General features: G+C 34.3%; 1 protein-coding gene across 1 annotated transcript in view; it reads right to left on the bottom strand.

Moving 5' to 3' along the window:
- Positions 1 to 251: 251 nt before the first annotated feature.
- The window catches only part of CDH7 (cadherin 7), a 108,462-nt gene continuing 94,393 nt past the window's right edge, over positions 252 to 14,320 (bottom strand). The window contains exon 11 of the mRNA XM_063076837.1: positions 252 to 745. Coding sequence (XP_062932907.1) covers positions 252 to 745 — 494 coding nt within the window. The remainder of the gene's footprint in view (positions 746 to 14,320) is intronic.

Raw genomic sequence — 14,320 nt, 5'->3', positions numbered from 1 at the left:
TATCTATTCACAAACCACTGAGCATTTCTTTTTATCAAAAAACCTTCAAATGCTCAGAGTCTGTGGTCAGTGCAGTCCCTTGGATAAGTCTAATGAAGATAAGCTTCATCAAGGCAGAAACCTAAATAGTTAAAAATGGAGAAATATTTACAACCATTTTCCTCTAGCAAGTGGAGTTTTTGTTTTCTGTATGTGGTGTTTTTTGCTGTTCTTTTTTTCCCTTCAGTACATTTCCTATTAAGGTTCCAAGGCTATGAGTACAAACTCTCTTGGCCAGTTCCATACATGTCTGCAAGTCGTTTAAAACGAGGCCCCCAGTCACTTAGGTAGTCATAGTTCTGATCAGAGTTTGAGCTGACGGAATCTAAAGAGCTGAGAGATTCAGCCACGGAGCCATTTCCTTCAAATGCATATGTCTGCAAAGAATCGTAAGGGGGTGCACCAGGATCTACATCAGCTTCTTTTAGTCTTTCCCAAATAAATTCCCTAAAGATGACATTGTCTGGGATGCTTTTAAAAGTCGGTCGACTCAAGAACTGAATGTCTGGAGTCACATCCCTCCGGGTCTTGGTGTCGCGGATGACATTGAGGTTTCTCAGCGCAGCCATGTCAAAAGCTTCTGTGTCCTCCTCTCCCCCGCCCTCGTCATCATATCTAACGATGTTTTCTCTGATATCTCTCTCTTCATCAAAGATGAGGGGCTCTTTTTTCCGTCTTCGCATAGTGATGATAAGGAGGATTAACACTGAAACAACGAGACAGCAAAGGGTAAGTTTCAGCAAACTCACCAGCTGACCCTCACCATGGGGCAATCAGGCCGATGGTGGCGACGCAGATTGCCTCACCTTTAAAGGGAAATAAATTGGCTGCCTGCTTACATGGGAATTCACAGCAGTAGACGTGTTAAAATCACTAAAATAGCATTGAAATAGAACACTTTTATACATGAAGAAACTCTTTTCCACACCTGTTTAAAATTGATGTCTTTCTCTTTAACGTAACTTCCAAAGTATTCGATAGAACAAATTGAAGGGCCAGTTCAGAATTAATATACTAATTTCAAAGCCATGAAACACAAAGGGATTTTTTGAACTCCTTAATTGCTGGAAAGGCAAAGTGACATTCATAAATGTTTGTGTCTAATTTAACAACTGCGATTTCAGAAGGAAATGGATTACAGCATTTGGTCAGGTTCTTTGAAGAAATGCCTAGTCCTTGTCTGTGAAACTCAGCTGTTAAATAAAATCTAGCATGTCAGGCCATTTACAAAGATTAAAAGCTTCTCTATAATAAATTGAGTCCTACTTTCATGTATGAAATACTGAACTTGGTCTTCATGCATTATACCTAAAGACAGAATACAGGTTGTGAGATTTTCAGCATCTGCCGAAGATAGACTTAAGAAATAAATCACCTGTCTAAAGTCAGAAATTTTTCTTCCTATATCAAAACTAATATTAAAATCATGAAGCGTGTGGCCGCACTGGAAAGCAAAGGAGAACGACTACACTGGCTATTCTTTAGGCTTAAACAAACTGAATACATTATGTGTGTTTTCAATAAGAATACACTAACAAGAAGGGGACTGCTCTGGCTTCTGAGTGACTAAAGCACCTGGAGTTGGGAATATATTAGACCTCATGGCCCCCTGAATTAAGTTAAATAAAGTAGAAAGGCTGTTCTTGGATTTTGGAATTCAAACATATATAAATTAATGAATTATTTTTAATGTTCTATTTACAAATAATACATTTTAACAGTTTTTATTGTATTGGCTTAAGTGTATTTAGAAGGACTAAAAGGTCCAAAATATACACTAAGTGGATTACTGTTTGGGGTATGTAACTTCCACCATATTTTTTAAAAGGACTTTGGAATATTTATATTCAAAATATCTTGTAAAGATTTTACTTTGGCATTAAGACTACATTTAAAAATAGAAATATACAACCAAGAAGGACATCCGTGCAATTCAGTGTAATTAACTGCAGTAACTGGGGGTGAGACGTACTCCATCTTCCACCTTATTCTATTTTCAAAAACCAAAAGTCTAAATACTTATTTAATTTAAAATAAAAGAAATTTATATCTTTGATAAAAAATTATACACTTTTCTAAATATGCATCTGCTATCTGCTTTTCCATCATTAACAGGAATGTGAGTAATGAAGAAATTTTTATTGACGATCTTAAGATATAGTTGTGAAAATAATTGTTTTTTGTTACTCTTTCCTTTCTTTTCCCATTTGACCCTGGCCTATTGTTCACTCCGTAAACTTTATATTTTATAGACAGCCAACAGTTAGAAACTGAGATACATTTTTGAGCCTTTCTAGCTATCTTCGCATGTCACAAAGTCACGTATATACCTATTCGCTATAACCGCATTGAATGCTCTCAACTGGTTTCGTCAAAATGCCAGATATATAGTTCAAAAGCTATTGTTTGCCTATCTTGCTGTTCCCGTAAGTAGTCTGGTACCCACCTTCCTTCCTTGAAAAGTGGATCATCCCTTCCTGAGAATCAGCATTTTTACAACTCCAAATCCCGTGGTTTTCAAGATTCATGCCAGAATTCTACAACAGAAGGGCCTTCTGCTCTGGTGTCAAGGCCTTGGATAGAAGTTCATTCCGTTCCCATATTAGCTGTGTGATTTTTGTGCAAGCAACTTTAACTGATCCTAGCTATATATGATAATAACAGCCAACCTCAGTGTTCACCGGGTGGATTAAAGAGATAAAAAAATTTGGAAATAATGTACGAGGAGTTAGTATAATTTCAGGCACTTACAGGTGCACTATAGAGTGTTTTTTGTTTTTTTTTTTCCCCCGTTTTTATCTTCTGGCCTAAGAAGAATGTTAATTAGAGATTCCATGAGCACAGCACTTGAAAATACTGTGTTTTCTTTTAACCAAAGAAAAAAAAAAGAGCAAGATTAGGTAACATACAAAGTAGAAGATGTACCAAATATATAGGTGGGCATGTGTACCAAACATTAAATGGGAGACAGAAAAGGTGGTAAGGCGAAAAGTGAGGGAGGGTCTGCACACAGGACACATCATGTGGCCTTCATGACTGTCCTCTGGGGTAGGTATTCTCCCATTGGACAGCTGTCTTCTGCATGTGAGACATGCAGAAAGACATGTGTATGGTCACTGCGATTAAATGCAGTAACAAGGGGTGAGGCCTACTCCATCCCAGGCTGCCTTCAAAGCCTCTGCACTTTCCGTAACACTATAAGGTAGTGCCTTCATAGAAGGCAATTGAGAAACAAAGACCCTGGGTGACAAGAATGAGAGTTCTGATGGCATTTCCTCAGTCAAAGAAGGACATGTCGGTAAGTTTTAAGACATGTAGATGATAAACATAATTATTTTAGATTTATATACAAGTTTGGTTGCTAAGACTTTTCACACAGTTCTCCCATAATAAAAGTAATGAGAGTAAAAAGAAAAACCAGTAATACACCTTAGTGAGAACTCAAACTGAGCAAAGCAGAGAATGAAGAGGCGAGTGTGAGAGAGAGTAGTGATGGGGTACCCAGGGGCAGGCGGGTTACAGCGAGAACCCTCTTACACACAGTGGATAGCAAAACTGAAGGGGAGAAATGTTCAACTGAGAGCAGGTGTAAGGAACGATGAGCGTAAGAGTGAGGGATGGTGTGAAGAGAGGAAGCGTTATGGAATAATTAAAAGCTCTTTTAATTTAATTCATGTCTAAGTATGCCAAACATTTCAAAATTCTCAGTTCTTTCCTTCATATAATTACAAAGAATTTTGTCATACGTATATGTATATTCTATTGTAAATGTATTTAATGTTACTGACAAACTTGCCTTTTGATGCTCAAGTCTTCAGTAAATGTGAAAACCTAGCGTGCCCATGGGTATATCCATACACAGGTAGGATACACAACAAGAATATTAATATCTTACAATGTTCGTACCATTTCCCAATCTTGTTTGAAGCTAAAGAAAATGTGAAGCGTTTTGGAAGATTAGATGATTTAACATTTCAATGACATGGGAGATTATTAATTTCTAGCTACTTGAGCACTTATAAAAAATAATTTTTAACCTTTACACAGAACAAGTATTAACTGCTCTTCAGGGACTATGGAGATAATCCCTGTATTAAGAAGAATATTTTATGCCTGAGTAAGTACAAAATTATATATTTTAAGAGGTTTTATCATTTGTCCTGTTTGTCATACGGACTACACTTCTGAGTGGGGACAGAAGAAAAGATTTAGATCTAGTTGAAGTCCAGTCATGTGACACTTCTATGGTGCTTGTTCATGAATTTATATATCCATTTAACAAAAAATATGTTAAACATTTATTATATGCATTAAATATGATGATACAATGCTGCATATAGAAGCAGATATAATATATTCCCTCACAGACATTATGATTAAATGGAATAGACACATATTAATCAAATAATAAAAATAAATACATTTAAAAGTAGAACTGTGGTAATTATTCCAAAAGAGGGAAACATGATCTTATCAAGATATACGTAAATGGAGACAAGGAAAACTTAAGTGAGGATCACTGCAGGCTGAGGCTGGGATGGGTGGAGATGTAACATGGAAGAACTTTCTTGGCACAGGGAACACAGTGAGCAAAAGTTTGAGCCCATGTGGCTGGGAGACAAGGAAAGAGGAGGGAGAGAAGGTTGGAGATGCAGGCACGAGTCAGAACCTCTAGGCCCAAGAACAAATGTGTCTTAAGGACTACATGGTATGATTAGATTTTTTTTTTTTTAATTATTCTGACTGGACTCAGGATAAAAAGAGGGGGAGAGTAGATGTGAGAAAAGAAGTTTGAATGCTATTACAGGAGTAAAAGCTCAATGCTGACCTACATTTCTGGTTTTAGAATTGTCTTATAACAGTCAATTCAACATTGTCTGAGTATCCTAGGGTGTAGGAAATAGTGCTAGATACTGGCAAAATCATAACAAGAAAGGGCCCCTACTTGCAAGCAGTTCAAACGTTGTAAGCTATATATGCACAGATAAATACATTATAGATTGTAATGCAATTCACTGTAGGAAGATACAGACATGTGTAAGTGCAAAGAAGCATGCAGACCGGAATAGTATCGTTCCCCCATAAATCAGAAAAATAAAAGGAAAGGAAGATGGAGAAAAATATAGAAATGTAAAACACACACCATACTATAAAGTGGATCCCCTTATTCTCAAGTCTACAGTTGTCCTTGACAAATACACATCTACACATTCAAACTGGAACATGATTTTTGCTGGATCACCTTGAAAACACTTCAGTCCTATGGTCCTAACCAATCTCTTCCTGGTCTCCACAATTAAGAGGCCCTTTTTTCCAATTAATTTCTTCTATTATCAAATATCATATCTTCTTAAATATAGCAGACACTTTAAAAGTTATCCAGATTTATCCTACAGGAACGTGTAGTGTAGTGCTCAGCTATTCTTGAGTTAAACACCTCACTGTCATCCTGAATCCCCTGCTCTGAATTTTCTATGCTTGAAAATGTCAGAATTCTCAACATTAGATTTTGGCACCCAGAACTAGGCAGAATTCTGCAGATGTGATCTGCTCCCCACAAAACGGTACCACTGCAAAATAACAGTACTTATATTATAGAAGAACTACTTCCACTAATGCATTTAATTATTCTTTTTAACGAATTTCAAATATTGAATCTGGCATTCTTTAAAACGACTCAGTCATGTGAACTACCATCACACCAGTTCTTTCCACCCTAAAACTCTGTATATATTTTTTGGAAATCAAATTGCAAGACTTTATAACTGCTAAATATCACTTTCTTGTTTAGTGACTACTACCACAGGTTTAAAGCCTAAATTTTATTTAATTCAGCATTATTTTTTAATGAGCACTGATTTACTAAAACTGTAAGCACAATAAGGTCAGAAATTTTATTCTACAGAGTTATCCTAAGCACAAAGAACAGTACGTGATAGTGACTGCACACTTAATAAACATTTGTCAAATAAATTAATAAAATACAGAGAAGGCTCTGTGACTAGAGATATGCAGATAGCTCTTTACAATAAGTTCAACATTTTTTATAAGAAAAAAATCACTTAACTTATATAGTGCATTAAATTAGACAACAACATAAAATATGCTAAGAAAATATGTATGAGAAAATGATTATTTCTGGCCAGGATGCTCAGAGAGAGTCTCACATAAGGAACGACATTTGAGCTATGACTTGAAGGATGAGTCAGCCTTCACCAAAAACACTATCATCTCTGTGGTCTCTATAAACAATCATAACTTCTTAATAGCCATTAAAAAGTTGTCTAAATTTTCCCTGTCAGAAGCCACTAGCCACTGAGCACTTGAAAAGTGGCTATTCTGAGTTGAGATGTACTCTAAGAAAAAAATACACAAGATTTGATTTTTTAAAAAGTAGAATATTGTTATATTAATAATTTTATTGATTGTATGTTAAAATGATAATAGTTTGGATATACTGTGTTTAAAATGTAATATTAGCATTTATTTCACTTGTTTCTTTTTACTTTTGCTAATAAAGCTACTTGAAAATTTAAAATTACCTATATGGTTTACACTGGTGGCTCATATAAATGGATTTTGGATTGCTGATCTAAGCAAAAGATTCAGAAGTACTAGGAAAATCTTAGTCGCATACAGTCTTAATGTGTTCTCCTTTAAATTCTTACTGCCAAATGATATATTGAACAGTTAAATTGCTGTTAACACTGCGATCGACACTTTTACTTGAAAAAATAACCTAATCTAAGTGAAAAATCTGCTAGCGCAATCTGTATACAAGTCCAATAATTTATTATAAATAATTATCCACATTAATGTGCAAGTAGAACTTAGTCTTTCAATAACTTCCTGTTTTTTAAATTCTTTATTGTTCTTTGATCCTGTTAATTGGCATAAGACTTACTAAAAATCTGTCACATTTTCTCTGTTAGTCCCTAATTAAGTTTTAGTAATTTTCTTTTAATCTTGAATTGAAATTGAATTTTGTTGGCTTCAGATTAGAAACAACCATGATGAAGAAACATCCTATCCTCACTCTTTTCAGGGTCAATTTCAAACCCTTTTCACTGTTCCCATCCTCAAGAGTTCTGCACGATCATCAAAACAGGGAGGCTATTAAGTAGAAACAGTTTCCTGACATTTCTACCCAACAACACATCATATATTGTGAAAATTCTACAATAAAGCCTTATAAAATTTAGTTTCTACTTTTTTGGGTTTTTCTAAAGTTTGAGTCACATAACTGGTGCACAGAAGGTAAACTTCCCCATATGTAGTGGGTTAGAAATCTTGATTCTCCTTTGATCTTAGAATAGGATTTTTAGGTAATGCATGAATTAGTGAAAAGGCTCTTGAGTAGGGGACAACAGTCCACAGATAAGTCTGGCAAAAGCCATCTAATCAATTCTAATCACTGTTTAGGGATGGGATTGTGTAGTTTGACTGTTTTAGGTTGCTGGTTTGATTCTAGCTTAAATGACTATTGACTATTTAACCTACTGATTGTTCTTAAGATATGTTAAGGAACTGCTTGAATGCTGTTTAAATATGCTACAAGAAAAAATCACTGTAAGAATTATGTGAAAAAGAAAATGTTTACTAAGGGCAAGCTGTTTGTTAGTGGATTGACTTAGCTTTTTACAAATTGCATTCTGGAATGTCACATTGTTAATTTTACTGCTATTACTAGTTTTAGTTGCTTAAAGCTATACTTAGCTATAATTCCCTTCTATAACACTGCCTGTTTTTATGTCCTTCTTTGATGATTGAATCAACTTATTTTTCTTGTGAACCATCCTTGTCTTGTCAATAAAAAGAAAAGCTGATTTTGGATCGGGGCTGCTGCTCCCTTGATGGGTGGCAGTCCCTCCAGTCCTCATTCATGTTACCTTGAGTGATTCTTTCTTTCTCTTTTTTTCTATCTCTGTTACACAGAGGGAAGTGTGACACCCATACACTTACATGTGATTATGATGACATCCTAGTAACTTAGTTAATTTTTCTATCTAGTCTATCAGATAGTAGAATAATAAATAAGAGAGAGAGACTGGGCCTATTATTGAGGGGATTAAAATATGCAACACAGGTTGTAAAACTTACAGTAGAGTGTGATAAATAATATTCACAGATTCTTTCAAACATATTTTTGTGTGCGTTTGGAAATCCCTAAGAACATACTGGTTAAAAAAAAAACGAGAGAAAGAGAAAGATATTAAATCATTATTCTCATGGTGCTTTTCTGTTTGAGCAAAGCAAACAAACATACATACTTATAAACTGTGGTGACTACTACAAAGGAAATACACAGGTGTTATGATGAAGAATGGGTGGGATGGGGGCCTAATTTAATCACGGTGGTGAGGACATTTCTCCTGAGGAGATAACACTGAAGCTGGGGCATAAAAAATAATTTAAGCCTGACAGGCAAAGGAATGAAAAGAGAATGTTTCAGGAAAAGGATAACAAGTTTGAAAATAATGGAAAGAAAGTCTATGTGGCTCTTCCTACTGGGTGAGTGAAGGATCAGACAGCCTGATACCTTAGAGAGGTGAGCAGGTGGTGGAACATGCCTTGCTTTGTGGAGCATGAGAAACCTTTGGATTTTATGTTAGTACATTTGATGCTTCTGAAATGCTTCAAGCAAAGAAATAAAATAATTTGTGTTTTAAAAAGTGAATGATAAAAAAAAAAATACAGGAATACCAGCACAGTCTGGTTGTGATAAGAAAAGGATGTCATCAGCAGTGACATCTAAGCAAAGATCTGAAGGATCAGGAAAAATCAACTGGTCATTTTTTCTGGATCTATGTTCTGTGGAATCAGAAATAAGAAAGGTCTTCAAAAAATTCATGGAAATATTCTTATTATCTTTTAATTTCTATTTTACCATTAACTTTTTGAAGTACCCTTGTACATACGGATCCCCAGTAACAAAAGGCCAGAATTTTAGCTTCTACTTAGGGACCAATTCTACTACTTATTTTTACAAAGGATAAAGATTTGTAATTGATATAATTAAAGTGAGTAAGTGAGATAAACTAGATATGCGCTATAATACTTTTACCTAAATTTTAAATCAATAATAAATAAAGTATCCTTAAAATCTCTACTGCAATATTTTCTCTCTTTAGTCATATTTTCTGATTTTTTTTTCTTGAGACTTTATATAGTTTCATGGCTATTAACCTAAGTATAATTTTAAAATTTTTCACCTGTGTCATGTAAGTTTTCCTGAAAAGTTGAAGAGATAGGCTGAATCTAAAAAAAAAAAAATCAGAAAAATGTAGAATCTTAGGAAATGGGAAAATCAGTGTCCAATGGAGATACTCCATGGATAATGGCAAAAATAAGATCAAATGTTCCTTTCTGCTAATGAGTAAGTTCAAATTATTGATGGTTCATTCAGCATGCATGTATGGCATGTCTTGTATATGTCAGAGACACACTTTATGAGGCATTACATATATAGTGATAAAATAATGCTAGTCTTTGCTTCCAAAAGCAAGAGTTTACTGGAGGAGAAAGACAAGGAGATGGACTAATGAAGCACACAAATCACCCATGATGGATGCTCTAAGATTGTTACATACAAGGTTATGGGGCCCTTTAGAACAGAACCCAACCTGGCCTCAGAAGCCAAGGAAGTGAGTATTAAATACAAAGAGGAATGAGCCACTTGTGGATTCTGAGAAGTATTCCAGGCAGAAGCAGCATGACAAATTAGAAAAAGTAAGACAAAGTAGGATGACTCTAAGAAAAGCAACTAATGCAATTTGGTAAAGTCCAACATGTAAGTAGAGAGAAATAAGGATGAACTGGGCAAGAACAATCCGGTTATAGAGTGTCTGCGATTTTAGTCTGTAGACAATGGGGAGTCATGGAAACATTATTTTCCAGCTGGAGTGTGTTACAATCCCGTTTGCTTTTAAAAAGTTTACTCTGTCTGCAGTACTGATGAATTAGATCTGATAGAGAATGGACGATTGCCGTAATTCAGGAGGAACAAGTTGGACTCTGGACAAAATCAGGTGCAATATCAAGGGAGAGAAACACATTGATTAAGAAGCAACAAAGTAAAATGAACAATATCTGGGGACTGATTGACTATGTGGGATGGAACAGAGAGAAGAGGAAAGCTGACTGATTCCACTCAGACAAATATATAAGTAAAGACTAAATCAGGAAAAGAGGCAGGAGTAAAGGAAAATTGTTCAGGATTTGATATTTCTATTGAAATTTTCTAGTTTCAGCTATCCAATAGAGTAAGGAATATAGACAAACCCACTATCTATCCAGAGATTTGAAAATCATGTGCATAAAGGAGATAATTCTTCCCATTTCTCCAGATAGAAACGTTTAATTACCACTGAAATAGATGTTTTCTTTTCCCAAAACAGGTGAAACTTATCACAAAGTTCTCCTTTAAATGTGAGCATTAGAATGATTTTATTTGAGTCTCAGTTAACACAAGGAAAAAAAAAAACTATCCTAAGTACAAAGAATATGTTATGCACAAACACAATTAGTGCATGATATGTTGGTTGTACTGAAATATAACATGCAAAATTCTAAATGGTTCTCTCAGGTTTAGAAGTAATTGAAGGATAACATGAATTGGACAGAGAACTAACCAAAGAAATGATAAAGCTGCTATATGAAACAGATCCAAGATTTTGCTGCCTCTAATTTGGCAGTGCCTTCACTGAGATACCCACAGACCTATAGGTATTTCTTAGAGACACAGGAGTCTTTCATATTGGAAAACACATATGGAAAAATACCCTATAAAGAGCGTTCTAGTGGCAGCTATTCTGTGTTTCTGTCTTGACTCTGACACTCATTTACCCTATAATTTTGTGCATATTTCCTCTAAGCTGTAGTTTTCTCATATATAAAATGGATATAATTTTTAAAAAAAACTTGCCTAGGAAATCTGTTTTGAGAATTAAATTAAATAATGCTTATAAAGCACTGAGGCTAATGTATAGCATATAGTATGAGCTTATGAAATGTAATTTATTTTTGAGTATGCCCATGCTTGCTTGAAAGAGGAACACATCTGCTACCATAACTTAGCCAACCGTAGTCTGCCTGTTATTATCTCTAGGACTACTATTATGTAGATTGTGTTCTGTAGTTATAGATTATAATGGGGATAAATTTTTTGCATAGTGCTACCATTTTTTTTCTCAGTGATTTAATATATTTTACCTCAGTAATATTTACTATCACTTACAAAACCAGGAAAGTTTTTTGTTGTTGTTGAACAAATTCATGAGGATTCACAGTAACAGTGCCAAACATAGTAGGTTAGTACTTGGTAGGTCAGGGAAGAAAAATGGCAAGAAACATGACAGCTAAGTGTCAAGTTGGACACCCTAGACATCACTAGAAGAGCTTGAATTCCATGCAGTGAACAGTGAGTTTCTACAAACACCTTATTAAACCTGAGTTTATGAAGCTGGACCAGTCTAAGTAATCCCAAATGTGTCTGAAGAACAGAGCTTGAAGGAATGCTACAGGACTTCGATTACTTGAACTTCAGGGTCCAAGTAGGGAAAAAAGAAAACTTAATATAGTGAATTCAGTGGCAGCTTTTGTGCTAGGAAAAAGCTTCTTTGTGCAGAGAAACAGAAAGAATCTAGCCACAATATTCTCTAAATACATGTGTAATATTTAATATTGAAACCATATTTGAAAGCAAAACAGCTGAAATTCTATTTCTTAAAAATATACTGAAATAACTTAATGTGTCAGTTCTTCATAGAATTTTTTTCGTTAAAGTAAGTACTTTTAGCTTTGTGGAAAAATGCCTGTATATGTCAACGAACATGAATTTAACTATGTTTAAAATGAGTAATATTTAAAATCGGTGTTGGTGTTAATCATGGAACATAATTTGTATTCAAGCTTTAGAATACTGGAGCATCTCGCCATATAGTAATGAAATTTTACTGCATGAAAAATAATTAAGGTACCTTTATTGATTACTTTATCATAACTTTTAAATATGGCAATAATGTCTCCCATTCAAGTTGTACTCAGTGTAAAGAAAGGAAACACCATGTTCTAATTTTTGGATTATCTCTTTCATTTAGAGAATTCAGGTACAAATAAATTAGAGAGATGAGAGCAAGACTGAGAATGAGAGAGAAATCAGAAAAAAGTTCACCCATAAAGTTAGAAGAATTCAGATAGAGGTGAAAACAGACAAATCTAACCTAAGAAAACATGAATTTCAAATCCTAAGAAAGGATTATATTTGAGTAACTTTTTAAAAATATTTTCAAGGTGTGTTTCCTTTGTGGTGTAACCCAGAAACAATGGCTGAGAATAATGAGACCTAAAATCTTATCTCATCTTGGCCAGTAATATATGAACTCCTGCAAATTCTTGAACTTAACTGTACCTCAATTTACCATGTTGTAAAATGCACAGGTTTGGTCTACAATCTATTTGGGTGATGTCTTCCAGCATTAACATTCTTTTTCTGTCTTATTGCAAGTAGCTTTAATTTGTCACATCACTGGAACACAAACTTAACACGTAGTAAAGTATGCTTTCTGTAAGAGTCCAAAGCCCAGTTGCTTCTTTAGTGTCATCCTTAATTGAAATTGATTCTCAATTTCTTCTTCCCCATTCCCACCTCCTTAGCTTGCCTTTTTCTAAGAATATTTGTTCAGAAGTCTGAAAAGGTTTTAGTTACAAATTCTGATACCTAATGTCTACAAACTAGATTTACACCACTTTTCGAACTGTTGTAAAGACCGTGTCATTTGTGCAATAGAAGTCAAGTTCCACACCAAGCTGTGTACCCCATCCACACCCCCTGTGAATACACAATATCTTTGGCTGCAGTGTCTATTCTGTCAAATCCAGAGTCAATAATAGAGGAGGCAGAGCCAAAAGGGTATACAAATTCTTGATTATATGCTTCTAAAGACTTAGGAAATAAGACAGAGAGACCGCAATTCTGAACTGAGATGTAGCATTTAAAGATACTGATTAAGTGCAGACTCCATTTTCACGAGGAAATGGAGGGTGCAAGCAGAAGCCCCTGGTTTCAAAATGAATTTCAGTACAATAAGGCTCTGTTTTGACTTATATTTTTATAGACTTTCAGAAACATTTAAAAAATGAATAAAATATAGGGCATAAATCCTGATCTTTAGAAGTAGAAGAGGCATTCCTAATTCGGTGTCTACTTGGGCGATATGTTCAGATTTAAAAGCAAGAGAAGTCATACTTATCTAAATTTTGGCAAAAATTTTAAAAAACCTTTATTTATATACACACACATTCATTCACAATACTCATATATATATTATATACAAGAAAAATTTCTAATAAAACTCCATTTCATTTATGTTTGGTTATAGTTAGCTGACGGTTCTTAACTAATTTGGATCGTCAAAAAATTAAATTGTAGGAAACCCCCAAATCCCAGGTAAAAGTGTTTACTAAAAGTAAAGCAAGCTTCATCAGACAGCCTCAAAAAAAAAAAAAAAAAAAAAAAAAAGGTAAATAACTATTGGGGATAATTAAAATTTGGGGAATACAGTTTTATCTTATCACATTTAAGTACTGTCCAATCTGAGTTATTTGTGATAAACTGGTCGAATTAAGTTTTAAATGATGTCCATACACCGTCTGCCCATCCTCTTTTTTTTTTTCTCACTCTGTGTTTTCAAGCTAAAGACATAGCCATTTTAAGTATAAAGGGAATTTTTAAAAAATTTTTTTGTGTGTAGGTTATTCTGCTACTATATAATAAACAGACAATTTACATTATTATTATATTTTGGAACCCAGTAGAGCAATAAAAAGTTGTTTGCTTTGGCTCCACCTTTTTCAAAATTTACTCAAGTCCTTTATATTCTAGTCAGACTTAATCGGTTATTACTTGCCATGTCTAATGAGTTTCTGAATGTTTTTACTACCTGTGTAAAGTTATAAGAGTATTTTAAAAATTTCATGGAAAGATTTGTATTATCTTTCAATTCTATTTTTCCATGAACCTTCTGAAGTATCCTCATATATGAAAAATAGCTTAATTATTTCCTTCTAGATTTATTTGGTTAGCTGAAGTTATTGAAGATAATAACTTTCTTTTTATGAGATCATTTACAATGTATTAGTATGTAACTAGGCATTAGCTTGGTTAATAGAGTGACAATTTTTGCCTCATCAATAACACAAAATTCACTGGATGTTCACTATATGATAGGCATTTTGTTCATCACATGAATGATCTCACTTAATTTTCACAGCAACTTATGAG

The sequence above is a fragment of the Cynocephalus volans genome, chromosome 13, assembly GCF_027409185.1.
Source record: "Cynocephalus volans isolate mCynVol1 chromosome 13, mCynVol1.pri, whole genome shotgun sequence".
Classification (NCBI taxonomy): domain Eukaryota; kingdom Metazoa; phylum Chordata; class Mammalia; order Dermoptera; family Cynocephalidae; genus Cynocephalus; species Cynocephalus volans.
Note: the sequence above shows the minus strand (reverse complement) of the source record. Positions and strands in the feature narration are given on the sequence as shown.